The sequence below is a fragment of the Mus musculus genome, chromosome 6, assembly GCF_000001635.26.
Source record: "Mus musculus strain C57BL/6J chromosome 6, GRCm38.p6 C57BL/6J".
NCBI lineage: Eukaryota > Metazoa > Chordata > Mammalia > Rodentia > Muridae > Mus > Mus musculus.
In genome coordinates, this window is record NC_000072.6 from 13252597 (window position 1) to 13266280 (window position 13684).

Sequence of the window (13684 nt, forward strand, 5' to 3'; positions counted from 1 at the left end):
ATGACTCGGTAAAAATGATGGTGAACTTCCAAAATGGCTGACTTCATCCTTATCCTCCTGTTGTGCTGAGACAAAACACAAGCAGCAGCAGCAGTGTAGAACAAGGCTTTGTAGGCTTTTCTCCTGCTGGGAGGGCTCTCTGCTTATGGACCAGTATGATAAGTTCAAGACCAGACAAAGATGTGTTTAATGTAAACATTTGGACCTATCCGACTCCCTGTCTCTGTTCAAACTGACCACACCTAAAAGACCAGAAAGCCCACAGCCTTCAAGAAGTGACAGGTCTCTCTCTCTCTCTCTCTCTCTCTCTCTCTCTCTCTCTCTCTCTCTCTCTCTCTCTCTCCCCCTCTCTCTGTGTGTGTGTGTGTGTGTAATTCCTCACACGTAATAAAAGCCTTTCTTTAATGGCCGATTGTGACTTCTGTGTGATTTCTTTGAAATTTTCCCTGCTGCTCCCTATTTCATTCAGTAATTTTTCCTGTTTTTTAATTCTCTAAGTAGTCAAGAAAATAAGCCTGCCCAAGACCTCTGGAGGGTAGCAGGCTAATCCTCAGAGACAAGCATTTCAGTATGCCTATTTTATGATCATTTCCCCTCATTATGTGTGTGCTTTAGAGCATGGCGCTGCTGGACGCATTTCTAGAGTCGATAAAGCCCAGGCTTAGATACTGACATTCTTCCATGAACCCTACCTATGCAAAATGATGGGGGCAGAAAACTATCACTACACAAAAACCTTGGGACACCAGAAGTACCCATGAAGGAAACTGAACCACATGCATACATCTCAGAGTCTCCTAACTCACCTTCCTTCTGGCCAGATCAAAATTCTAGAACATGCCCTTGGAAACTCTAGAGGCCACACTCATGTTCTTACAGCAAAGTACAAGAGGAGCAAAGTGAAGAGACATGTCTGAATTTATTTCAGACAACACTGTTACATTTGAAAAAAGAAGACAAAATAAAAAAAAAAGTGTTACATTGGCAAATATTGTAAAGGCATACAGCACATTTTCAGAGTTCCTTGCAAGGACTACGCAGAATCTCCTTAGTGGTAACAGAAGGATCAGACACTTAGCATCCTCAGCCTGGTGGGAGATTCATCTTTACCCTGAGAATTGTGTTTTGTTTTCCTTTTATTTTTAAAATTGGATATTTTATGTATTTACATTTCAAATGTTATCCCCTTTCCCAGTTTTTCCTCTGGAACTGCCCTATCATATCCCTCCTGCCCCCTGCTTCTATGAGGGTGCTCCCACTCTGACCTCACCACCCTGGCATTCCCCCACACCAGGGAATGGAGCCTTCACAGGACCAAGGGCTCTCCTCATGGCTACCAACTCTTCCTGGACTTGGTTAAGTCCCATTACACACAACTTGAGGAATTTATCTCCCTACATACTAGAGATTCTGTCAGACTGTCATTTTATCTTACAGTTTCATCATAAAAGCAAAGAATAACAATGAGTAGCTCACCTGTGGGAATGTTTCTTCATGCTTTTATAGTATGTTTTAATGTTTCAATGTACAGTTTTCACAAAGGACTGTGGCTATTAACTGGGTTTGCTGTCACTAGTAATAATTCAGAAAATGCATGTAAATATGGCTTAGCAAAAAGACTCATCATCTAACTTATTTACATAGAGCAAAACCTGCATTTACCTACAGACTATGAGTCAATATGTGAGTAGGCATGGCAGGAACTGCAACCCACCCCCATGTAAATATGCGCCCTTGTGCATACACAAACTACCTCTATAACAAAATGAAGATTAAGAGCATGAACGTGAAAACCACAGGACACAGCTTCACCTCAGTAAAATTATCATTTAGTCTCCCTTGAGATTTAAGATTTAGTGATTATTTTTAGTGTCTTCCTGATTTAGATTATATTATGACCAGGTTACTAGAAATATCCTTGTATTGATGATGAAAGAACAAAAAATAATAAATGAAAAGTGTATATCTGAATGCTGGGCTGCCATCGTAAAGATGCCTTAAATATTGGAAATAATGTGTGACATTTAAAATGTATGATAATTCTTCATATACAATTTCAAACATGGAAAATAAAATGGAGAATATTTATGCATAAATATACCATAAGCCTTATTTCTTATTTACTAGAAAAGAGCATGATAACTAAACTGCACCGAGAGTTATATTTTCTGGGTCTGCCTTATATAAAGTAATATAGTAGCAGGAGATATGGCTCAGGGAGGTTTAGAGCATGGGCTGCTCTGGCAGAGGACTCAAGTCTGGTTCACTCAAGTTTGAGCCACATTAGGTGGCTCAAAACCTACTGCAACTCCAGTTCCACAGAATCCAACTCTTTCTGGCTACTACAAGCACCCATGTGCCTCTGCTGCAGGAAACATCATACAGGCATATATACATTCATATAAATTAAAAATTAGTTAACACATTAAAGTAACAAAACAATGCATGAAAAATCATATACAATATGAACATTAGAAAAATATAATAATTATATATTTTGAAAGATAGAAAAATAGGTATTATAAAGCAGATGAACTATTTATTATTTAAATCATCAAAAAGTTTGAACTCCTCTTAAGCTGTGGTTCATCACAATACTTTCTGAAGACAGAATAGGCTAGTGTTTTTTACCTACATTGTCTGACACCAAAATTTTGCTTTCATGTACTCTATTATGGCCTCTGTTTCAGTTCCTGATCCAGGTTGTTGCTGTGAGTTCCCCCTGGCTTCTCCAAATTACCTATGTAATTTGGAGTAACTCAGTATGCCGTTTAGAGTCCCCCAGTGGACTCTTACCTAGTAGTGTAAGATTAAATAAGATGTCTCTCAAGTTGTTTTTGGTCGGTGTTTTATGCACAGCAATATAGAGAACACTAGGATGACTATGTTACCATATTTGCTGTTTATAACGTATTCTCCTGAGATCATGCATGCTGCCACAGGTAGTTTTACTTCTGGTGATGGACTACAGTCTATTTCAGGCTGGTGGTGTAATGGAATATATGTAGAACATTCTGAAGAGCAAACATTATACCACAAAAATCTTACTCTTTATCGCTCCTAGAAGAGATGCAGCTCATGCAAGGTAGACCAACTACTTCAAGGCTTTGGCCAAATATCAGTCTCTCTAGTGACAAAATCTGAAATATAAATTTTATTTTATTTTATATTTTATTTTATTTTATTTTTGCTCATATACATTTGTTTTACCTGCGAGGGCATGGAACCCCAGGAAAGGGGACTTCAAAAGTTCTTGCAGACCCTATAGGTGGAACAACATTATGAGCTAACCAGTACCCCGGAGCTCTTGACTCTAGCTGCATATATATCAAAAGATGGCCTAGTCGGCCATCACTGGAAAGAGAGGCCCATTGGACTTGCAAACTTTATATGCCCCAGTACAGGGGAATTCCAGGGCCAAAAAGGGGGAGTGGGTGGGCAGGGGAGTGGGGGTGGGTGGATATGGGGGACTTTTGGTATAGCATTGGAAATGTAAATGAGTTAAATACCTAATAAAAAATGGAAAAAAAAAAAGTTCTTGCAGTATTTACTTGTGCAATCTGGAAAAACTTGTGTGTCCTTTAGAGTCTGTAATAATTTTCTCTATAATGAGAGTGAACAATGGCTGAATGTGAACCATTTCCCTGGGGAGCATTCTATAGCTTGCATGTGAATGAAGTTGTGCCTTCACAGATGCATTGAATGAATATTATTTGTTAAACTACACCCTGGTATTTCTTGCTATTCACTGTGTTAGTCCCATGGCAGTGATGGATAAACACGTGTGCTAACCCAAAACCAAAGCCCTAGCTTGACTACTTCACAGACCCATCCTCCTAGAAAATGCTGTGTTCATTTCTTCTTATTTCTGCATAAAGGGGGGAAATGGATTACAGTAAATGCACTGCAATTCTCAATTGATTTTAAATGGTTTTTTTTTTTTCCCCAAAGAAAGTATCCCATTAAGAATGTACTGTGTCATTTTAGTTAATAGTGTAGCAATCGGTTGGGAAAATACAGTTTATGATTATTTTCCTGGTCCTTCTAAAGGTATTTTCTTAGAAGGAAAGATTCATCAGTTGCAGACAACCACCGACATTCAAGTCCTTCTTTGTCCTGTCCTCAAGCCTCAGCCCAGCCATTGCTTTTATACTTCAGGTCAAGTCCACAGTTTTCCTGCAAGAGTAAAGCAGTGATGCCTGTGTAGGAAAGGAAACTACATTTGTGGAGAACAATAACCACTTGTTACTATTGTGGCAGCTAAAGTGATGTTATTATCAAAGTCAAATAGATTTATCAAATTTCTAATTTGATGTCTAACTTCCCATGGGACAATTTATATATACAATGTAGCACACGTATACAGGAGTAAAGATTTAGGTGGAAGGACAAGAGATGGCCTTGCTTGGATTCTCTGTCACACGACCAGTGCTTGCTGTGATTCCACAAATTCAGGAAGGAAACTTAGAAACTAAACAGGAAAAGAAAACTTATCAGTTCAAAATCTATATAGACGGTCTACTGGAGCTTTCCAATTAAATCATAACTAAAAAACTATGCATAACACAAAAGAGTCACACAGATATCTCAAAAGAATCAGAAGCAGTTTCTCCAGACAGTTTCAGCAAAGAGACAGTAAGTGAAATGCTTACTATCCTTGGGTATCTCTTTTTTTAAACAAACAAACAAACAAACAAACAAACAATTTTTATTAGATATTTTCTTCATTTACATTTCAAATGCTATCCCAAAAGTACTCTATACCATCCCCCTGCCCTGCTCCCCAACCCACCCACTCCCACCTCCTGGCCCTGGCATTCTCCTGTACTGGGGCATATAATCTTTGGAAGACCAAGGGCCTCTCCTCCCAATGATGGCCATCTTCTGATACATATGCAGCTGGAGACATGAGCTCTGGAGGTACTGCTTAGTTCATATTGTTGTTCCACCTATAGGGTTGAAGACCCCTTCAGCTCCCTAGGCGCTTCCTCTAGCTCCTCCATTGAGGGCCCTGTGCTCCATCCAATAGATGACTGTGAGCATCCACTTCTGAATTTGCCAGGCACCAGCATAGCCTCACAAGAGAGAGCTATATCAGGGTCATGTCAGCAAAATCTTTCTGGCATATGCAATAGTGTCTGCGTTTGGTGGCTGATTAAGCACCCCGGGTAAGGCAGTCTCTGAATGGTCCTTCCTTCTGTCTCAGCTCCAAACTTTGTCTCTATAACTCCTTCCATGGGTATTTTGTTCCCCATTCTAAGGAGGAACGAAGTATCCACAATTTGGTCTCCCTTCTTCTTGACTTTAATATGTTTTGCAAATTTTATCTTGGGTATTCTAAGTTTCTGGGTTAATATCCACCTATCAGTGAGTGCATATCATGAGTTCTTTTGTGACTGGGTTACCTCACTCAGGATGATATCCTCCAGATACGTCCGTCTGCCTAAGAATTTCATAAATTCATTGTTTTTAATAGCTGAGTAGTACTCCATTGTGTAAATGTACCACATTTTCTATATCCATTCTTCTGTTGAGGAACATCTGGGTTCTTTCCAGCTTCTGACTATTATAAATAAGGCTGCTATGAACATAGTGGAGCATGTGTCCTTATTAAATATTTATTTTAAGACTTGTTTCTCATCCTTTCCCTTCCATAACTACTTCCCTTACCATAATTACAAAAAATTCAGGTGAAAATTTGCATCAGGCCTTATAGATTAAAAAAAGAAGAAGAAGAAGTTTGGATATTTTCATAGAATTACACTACCCTAACGAATTGCATTTGATTGTTTTATTAAAGGTTTATCTATTTATTTAATATATGAGTACACTGTAGCTGTTTACAGACACACCAGGAAGGGCATCAGAGCCCATTGCAGATGGTTGTGAGCCACCATATGGTTGCTGGGAATTTAACTCAGGACCTCTGGGTGAACAGTCAATGCTGTTAACTGCTAAACCAGCCCTGCATCTGATTTTTTAAGAAACAAATTTGTATAAAACTTTGATGGTAAATACAAGACAGGAGATTAATTTTTCGATAAAAATATTTTCAACTTTAATAATAAGCATAGTCTTCAGTCTTTTTCCAATGTCTGTAAACCACCTAGCCCAGTAACATGCTTTGTGTAAAACCCACAAACACGTGTGCAATTTCAATAAGCAAGAACCATATTCTGTACCAAGGAAATGTCTGGAAAAATATAAATAATTAAAATACATTTTAATTTTAATTCTTTTTATGGCTGTTGTTTCTTGCATGTATCTAAGTATATATTTGCCTGTCATCTATCTGTTCATCTGTCTGTCTGTCTGTCTGTTTGTCTGTCTATCTACTATGTGTAAGTGTCTGTGTGCTTGGGTGAAAATCAGTGAGCAAATTTTTGGATTCAGTGTTCTTCTTTCCCCAGGTGGCTTCTGGGAATTGAACTCAGGTCATCAGACTTGGTGACAAGCTCCTCTAGTCAGTGTGCCATGTTGCCAGCCTCCCTCTTCTAATCTCCCAACTAATTTATGTCCCTCACCTCAGAATCCAAAGATTCTACTCAAACATTTCACTAGAGGTATACCAACTCTCAAGAACTTTGTGAGTATTTATCAACATTTACATTCGTTGAGACTAGATAAGCAAATCTAGCTAGAAATATCCACTGTCCTAATAAAAGAAATCTGTCACAATAAGTTTGCTAGGCATTTCTTAATTTGAAAGCCACTTCTCTTCATTTGATCGCTGTCTTTTTCTAAACTCAGAAAAATGCCAATGAGCTGTTCATGGTAAGACTATCTCAGGCACCATGAACCTTCTCACTGCTTGAACAAGCTCCTCATTAAAAATCTACTCCAAGATGGGGTTAGACTGGGTAAATGCAAACCAGCCTCCATATGACAGGAAAATCGCAAATGCAAATGCAAACTAATTGAAGCTCAATGTCAATTATACTTTTAGAGCAGTTTTTACAAAAGTCGCCCATTCCCTTCACTTAGATGGTGCACTTAAAGAGGCAAATGAGAGCCAGAATCCAGGTTTTCACAATGAAATATGTTCTGGAAATTCAAATCTCGGAGGAGAATCATCAGCCCCACTCCTTGAAAGCAGCTGCACCAGCGTCAATATTGGTCAACTCAGCCAATATAAAGCATGCCAATACTTAATGGAGATAAATTCTAGCTGATAGATTATGTATTTTTCTAATATGTCACATCAAAAGAAGCTTTGTTAAAATCATATTCAGAGAATATATACATTCTGAGTTATGTGTAAAAATGCAGTTTTGCAACAATCATCAGAAAAATACATTTATTTCAATATTAACATTTTTTTTTTTTTTTTTTTTTTTTTGAGACAGGGTTTCTCTGTGTAGTCCTGGCTGTCCTGGAACTCGCTCTGTAGACCAGGCTGGCCTCGAACTCAGAAATCTGCCTGCCTCTGCCTCCCAAGTGCTGGGATTAAAGGCGTGCGCCACCACGCCCGGCTCAATATTAACATTTTTAACAAAACAAAAATATCTATGTATTACTCCATTTATTTTAATCTTAATGTTCCATGAAAAATTGAGGGAAGACTCTAGAGCAGGACCCTAGAAAACAAGGAAGAAAATATGTAAGTTGCTGTATACTCAAAATCTGGCTATAATGGTAAATGTATTGGACATATAAAATGATCACCATTGCTGCACTAAAATACAAAGTTAATAGAGGCATATTAGTATACATTCTTCATTATAATTGTATGGTTAAACAGTATCATTAAACCACATTGTATATGTAATTATTTAATATATAATACCCTAGAGTTGGTATATAGTCTAAGACTTTTGCCTAGCTTTACACCATGTAATTAATAATTTGACATCTGCCTATCATCTGGATTACTTATATAAAAAACTGCTACCTCTCATTGGCTCAAGAACTTCAGCTCAACAAGATCCTTTATTGAAACAAAGTTACTAGAAAACCAAAACAGAAGTTTTGAAAAACTGGTGAGAGGTATTGAATTTTTATTTTAAGCAAGAAATCTATCTAGATCCCCAGTATTTGAAAACTGTGTGAACATAACGTTATAGCTTAGTAGCTACACTTAACTTAAGCTATAAACTCTGGAGCTCTCCTTTATCTTCCCTACATCTCAGAGTTAGGACCCTCACCTGTTTGGAATTCTGCTGAGGTTTCATAACCTACCCTATAAGGGCAATGGTTGTAAGAGGCAAATATCAGCACTGTGGTTTCCAAACAAAATCACCAAGACCAAAGCCAAAAGCCAGGCTCACACTGTGGTTCATAAAAGCAGAGTTTTCAAAGAGACAGAGATAAACTCAGTCTTCCAACATCTTGGTGAGTTGTGAAGTGTGAATGATGGAAAGGGTTCCAGCATTTACAGAGGAGCATTGCACAGGGTAATGAGAGTTGCTTTCAAGAGACTGTGGGGGACACTTTATAGAACACTCTGTGGCTTTCTGAAACCACAATGAGCCTGGAAAATGGATGGCAAATCCCATTGTTTGCCTTTAGTTTGTTTCAGTGTTCTTAGATACTTGTCTTTTTAACTTCCTGTAGAAATTATCTCTTCATGGGATGTGTATACATGCTAACATATTAAAATTATTATATATTATAATCTATCAATATATAATATGTAATATTATATATTAACATATAATTGTTATATAGTATATATCAACATATACTTTTCCTTTCCTTTGTAGATAGATAGATAGAGATTTCTTTATAGATAGAAATCCTTTATACAATATATGTATACATATATGATAAAGCAGATTAAAAAGACAGATATTTAATATTTGTAGAAATTAATATGTCAAGTGTCTGCTGTGACTCATCCAGCATTCATGGCATCTTATGAAGTAATAGTTTATTACATTTTGCATGTGGTGTGAGTTGAGCAGAGCTTTGTGCACGCCTCCTTTTAACCCACACAGGGAGCTCATTTTAACACAGTGATTATGGCCCCCATTGGTTGTTAACATTACTGAACTTTCTATTTTCCATGGCAGGATCACCTGTCAACATTCTACCAACACAAAGGCAATGAAAATAAGTATAATTTGGGGCAAAAAAAAAAAAGGCTTTTGTTTTAATGCATTACATCCCAGAGCTTGCTGTTGAAATCGAATGTGGCAATTCTCTTAGGCGAAAGTTGAGCTCAAGGGAAGGAAATTTGTTCAATTTTATTTTAACATAATATTTTAAATTGAATTCTGAGAATTTCATACATGTATATTATTTTATTTCTAGCACATTCACTCTTGTTCCCTCAACTCCTCTGTGAATCTTCCCTATTTACCTTTACCAACATCATGTCTTCCTCCTCCTCCTCCTCCTCCTCCTCCTCATTCTCCTCCTCCTCCTCCTTATTCTTCTTCTGGCTCTCTTTTAGAAGCCACTGAGTTCACTTAGTGCTGCCCATACATGCACAGGTTCAAGTCTGGGGTGGGCATCGACTGGAGTCTGGTTAACCTATCAGGGAACGCAGGCCTAAAGAAAACTGATTCTCTCTCCCTTAGCCATCAACTGCCGACAGCCAGAAGTGGTGTGCATGCGCTGTGCTACTACCATGCTGGAATGTTGACTAGCTTAATACTGTGCAGCTCTTGTTCAGGTACTCAGAGGCAGAAATGTTCTCCCAAGGCCACACTGCTATGAGTTCAGGCATTCAATGATCTTGTTACATCCAGAAGTCACTGGCACTGCACTCTCTTCCTCTTGCTTTTACAATTATTCCACCCTCCCTTTCTGAGTTAAACTTTGGGTTGGGAAAGGACTGTGATATGCTCAACTGGGAATGTCAAACCTGTGGGTGAGCACTGCATAGACACTTGTATGGAAGGAAAGTGCATAATAAACATTCAGTTTGATACTCTGGCTATTTAGCAAAATAATAGTAGTAGGTTCATCCCTAGAGTCTATTACCTTCCTAGTCATGGATTTATGGTCAGATTTATATGATCAGATAGAAGTTACCTGTTGTGGAGTGTGCCTTAGATCCTTCCAGAAAGTGACTGAATACACCTATGGCATTCTAGTCAATACTGCACCCATGGGCATGGCTTGCCAGGCCAGTCTTTATTGTAGTTCACAGATTCAAGGCTCAGTTAGACTGATGATGGCTTTTCTACCCCAGCAGACTATACCACAGCTTCTGGTGCTATAAAAGCTAGACAATATAGAGAATGCTTCCAGATCAACCCTTGCTTGATCTCTCTAAATCCAGTGGCAAGGTGCATGGTTGTTTTCTTTTGTTTCTTTTCCAGGAATAGGATATTACAATCAAGTTCTGGTGAGCAAGGAAAGACAACAGCACTAACCTGGATTATTTGATGGGTTTCTGTGAACTCTCTGACAAACAACTCAAGGGAAGTATCTCACCCTTGGAACTAGAAATTTTCACTTGACAACCTATGGATTCTAGGAGGAATTCTATCCCCTGTGTAGGGTTAACTCCATTTAAACTCCTCTACACACACACACACACACACACACGAAAGCTTATAAAATAATAAGTCTCCATATAGCTTTCTTCAAACATCTCTAATGTTATTTATCCTTCCCAGATCCCCTCCTCTGCCCTATACTTATTTACATTTTCCAGAAGTAATATAACTCAAAAGTGCTAAAGTGCATTGGATAGAGAGCTACATAAGCTGGGACAAGTGATATCTGAGACTGGACATTGTTACAATAAAGAAAAATAAGCATGTACCCTAGGGCTACTGCCTTTGGCACTAGGAAAAAATAAGATAAAAAAACATAGTAGCCATAGTCAAAATGAAAAATAGTCACAATCAGACCAAATTAGAAAACAGAGTAGCTCACACAAGGCAGTCCCCCTCCACGGTATATAATTATATAATTGTAAAGAGCAGCCATCATTCAAATGTTTAGATTTGCATTCTCAGTTTCCCATGATGAGCACAGGGCTGAAAAGTCATCTGACTTTCTTTCTTACAGAAAAGCATGCATAAGGCTCTATTACAATCCAAGTGTTACCGGCCAGCCAGGTTTCTTAGGACCGTATGGTCCTGTGTGAAGGACTATTAACAGGAAGACTCTAAGATCATCCAGAAAAACACTGAGATCCATCATGACCTCCCCTTTCCCAGCTATTTATCACATGGTCATCATGACAGCAGAGTTTCTCATCGGGACTACAGTGAATGGATTCCTTATCATTGTGAACTGCTATGACTTGTTCAAGAGCCGAACGTTCCTGATCCTGCAGACCCTCTTGATGTGCACAGGGCTGTCCAGACTCGGTCTGCAGATAATGCTCATGACCCAAAGCTTCTTCTCTGTGTTCTTTCCATACTCTTATGAGGAAAATATTTATAGTTCAGATATAATGTTCGTCTGGATGTTCTTCAGCTCGATTGGCCTCTGGTTTGCCACATGTCTCTCTGTCTTTTACTGCCTCAAGATTTCAGGCTTCACTCCACCCTGGTTTCTTTGGCTGAAATTCAGAATTTCAAAGCTCATATTTTGGCTGCTTCTGGGCAGCTTGCTGGCCTCTCTGGGCACTGCAACTGTGTGCATCGAGGTAGGTTTCCCTTTAATTGAGGATGGCTATGTCCTGAGAAACGCAGGACTAAATGATAGTAATGCCAAGCTAGTGAGAAATAATGACTTGCTCCTCATCAACCTGATCCTCCTGCTTCCCCTGTCTGTGTTTGTGATGTGCACCTCTATGTTATTTGTTTCTCTTTACAAGCACATGCACTGGATGCAAAGCGAATCTCACAAGCTGTCAAGTGCCAGAACCGAAGCTCATATAAATGCATTAAAGACAGTGACAACATTCTTTTGTTTCTTTGTTTCTTACTTTGCTGCCTTCATGGCAAATATGACATTTAGAATTCCATACAGAAGTCATCAGTTCTTCGTGGTGAAGGAAATCATGGCAGCATATCCCGCCGGCCACTCTGTCATAATCGTCTTGAGTAACTCTAAGTTCAAAGACTTATTCAGGAGAATGATCTGTCTACAGAAGGAAGAGTGAAAAGTAGACTGTCTGTTGCCCTAGTGTGGATTGCTCCTGTTTCCTGTGCCCTCTCTCCTGGCCAGTTCCTCCCAGCCTGTACCCAAAACATGCAAGGCAATCATTTTACCTTGGATGGATAGAATATCAGTCTTCATGAACTGTGTACTCAAAACATCATGATGTAATTAGTAACTATTAATTGCCCTGTAGCACCAGCTTTGTTTTGGAAATTAGAGCCAGGCTTAAGACTTCATTGGGTAAATCGAAATTTGGATCCTATTGTCTGTCTTTCTAGGCCATTGGGTGTCTTCTGGTTGAAATAAGGGAAAACACCTGAATTGAGCTCGAGACTTTACAGAGCATATAAATGTTGGTTGTTTGGTCCACTTAACTGTTTGCTGAATAGATTCATTCAATAGAAAAATGCAAATGGAATGATATTACTATATATACTAAGAGTGACAGCATAGCTCTCTTGGGTATCAGAGTAAGGCCTCATCCATTTTGTCTCCAAGTGAATGATGACAAGGGAGGGTCAGCTGCCACTTGAGTCAGCCTACATAAACACACAAGGACAAATCAGGAAATCTGATTTTGTTTTGTTTTATCAAAATGAAGAGAAAATTTTCAGCCTCCTTAGTATCAGATTTATTTCCGAAGATTAATCATGGAGGGGGTTGCTGAATGAAAAGCCTCAGAAGGAGGCACTCCCTGAGAGAGCTGACCTTATCCCTCACTGGGACGCTGGTCTGGGTACCGTAGCAAGATGTGGATCAGGGACTTAAGTGAAAATGTTGGGATTTGATTTGAGGAGGAAAAATAAATTTTTGAAACAATTTCTGCTGCTTGGGATACCAGTTCAAATCTAGAAACTCCTAGTCAACTCCTAAGCCAAAACAATATATCTTAGTTTAATCATAACAAATTGTAATTAAAAGTGATTGAAAGCTGCTGGCTTGATAGGTATGTATATACACAATGGTTTACTACTAGACAAAAGTTTAAAAATATCCTAACAGAGTTGTCAATGATCTCTGAAGAAAAGTTTCTCATATTTCAACAGACACTGAACTCACTGGGGACATTTGGGTGAAATCACATTGTTCGTCCCAACACGAGTGCTTCTGATTCAGTAATTGGAAAGCATGTGAGATTAGCATTGTTAACAAGTCTCCATATGATAATCCTGCCTGTGGCTTGGAGGCACTTTGACACCAGTGGTTTACAGTAATGGGGATTTCTAATTCCTGAGCCTAGGTGGAAAGGTTTGCACTTTACTAGTTGCTTTATATACTAACGCGGAAAATTATTATACTCTGCCTTAACTTCTTCATTTATTTTTCCATTTTTTATTAGGTATTTAACTCATTTACATTTCCAATGCTATACCAAAAGTCCCCCATATCCACCCACCCCCACTCCCCTGCCCACCCACTCCCCCTTTTTGGCCCTGGTATTCCCCTGTACTGGGGCATATAAAGTTTGCAAGTCCAATGGGCCTCTCTTTCCAGTGATGGCCGACTAGGCCATCTTTTGATATATATGCAGCTAGAGTCAAGAGCTCCGGGGTACTGGTTAGCTCATAATGTTGTTCCACCTATAGGGTTGCAGATCCCTTTAGCTCCTTGGCTACTTTCTCTAGCTCCTCCATTGGGAGCCCTATGATCCATCCATTAGCTGACTGTGAGCATC

General features: G+C 38.9%; 1 protein-coding gene across 1 annotated transcript; it reads left to right on the top strand.

Annotated features, from left to right (window-relative positions):
• Positions 1–11098: 11098 nt before the first annotated feature.
• Positions 11099–12010, top strand: Gm725 (predicted gene 725). Its single transcript, XM_205592.2, has one exon. It carries the CDS (start codon positions 11099–11101, stop codon positions 12008–12010), a length of 912 nt encoding a protein of 303 aa, XP_205592.2.
• The last annotated feature ends 1674 nt before the right edge of the window (positions 12011–13684 follow it).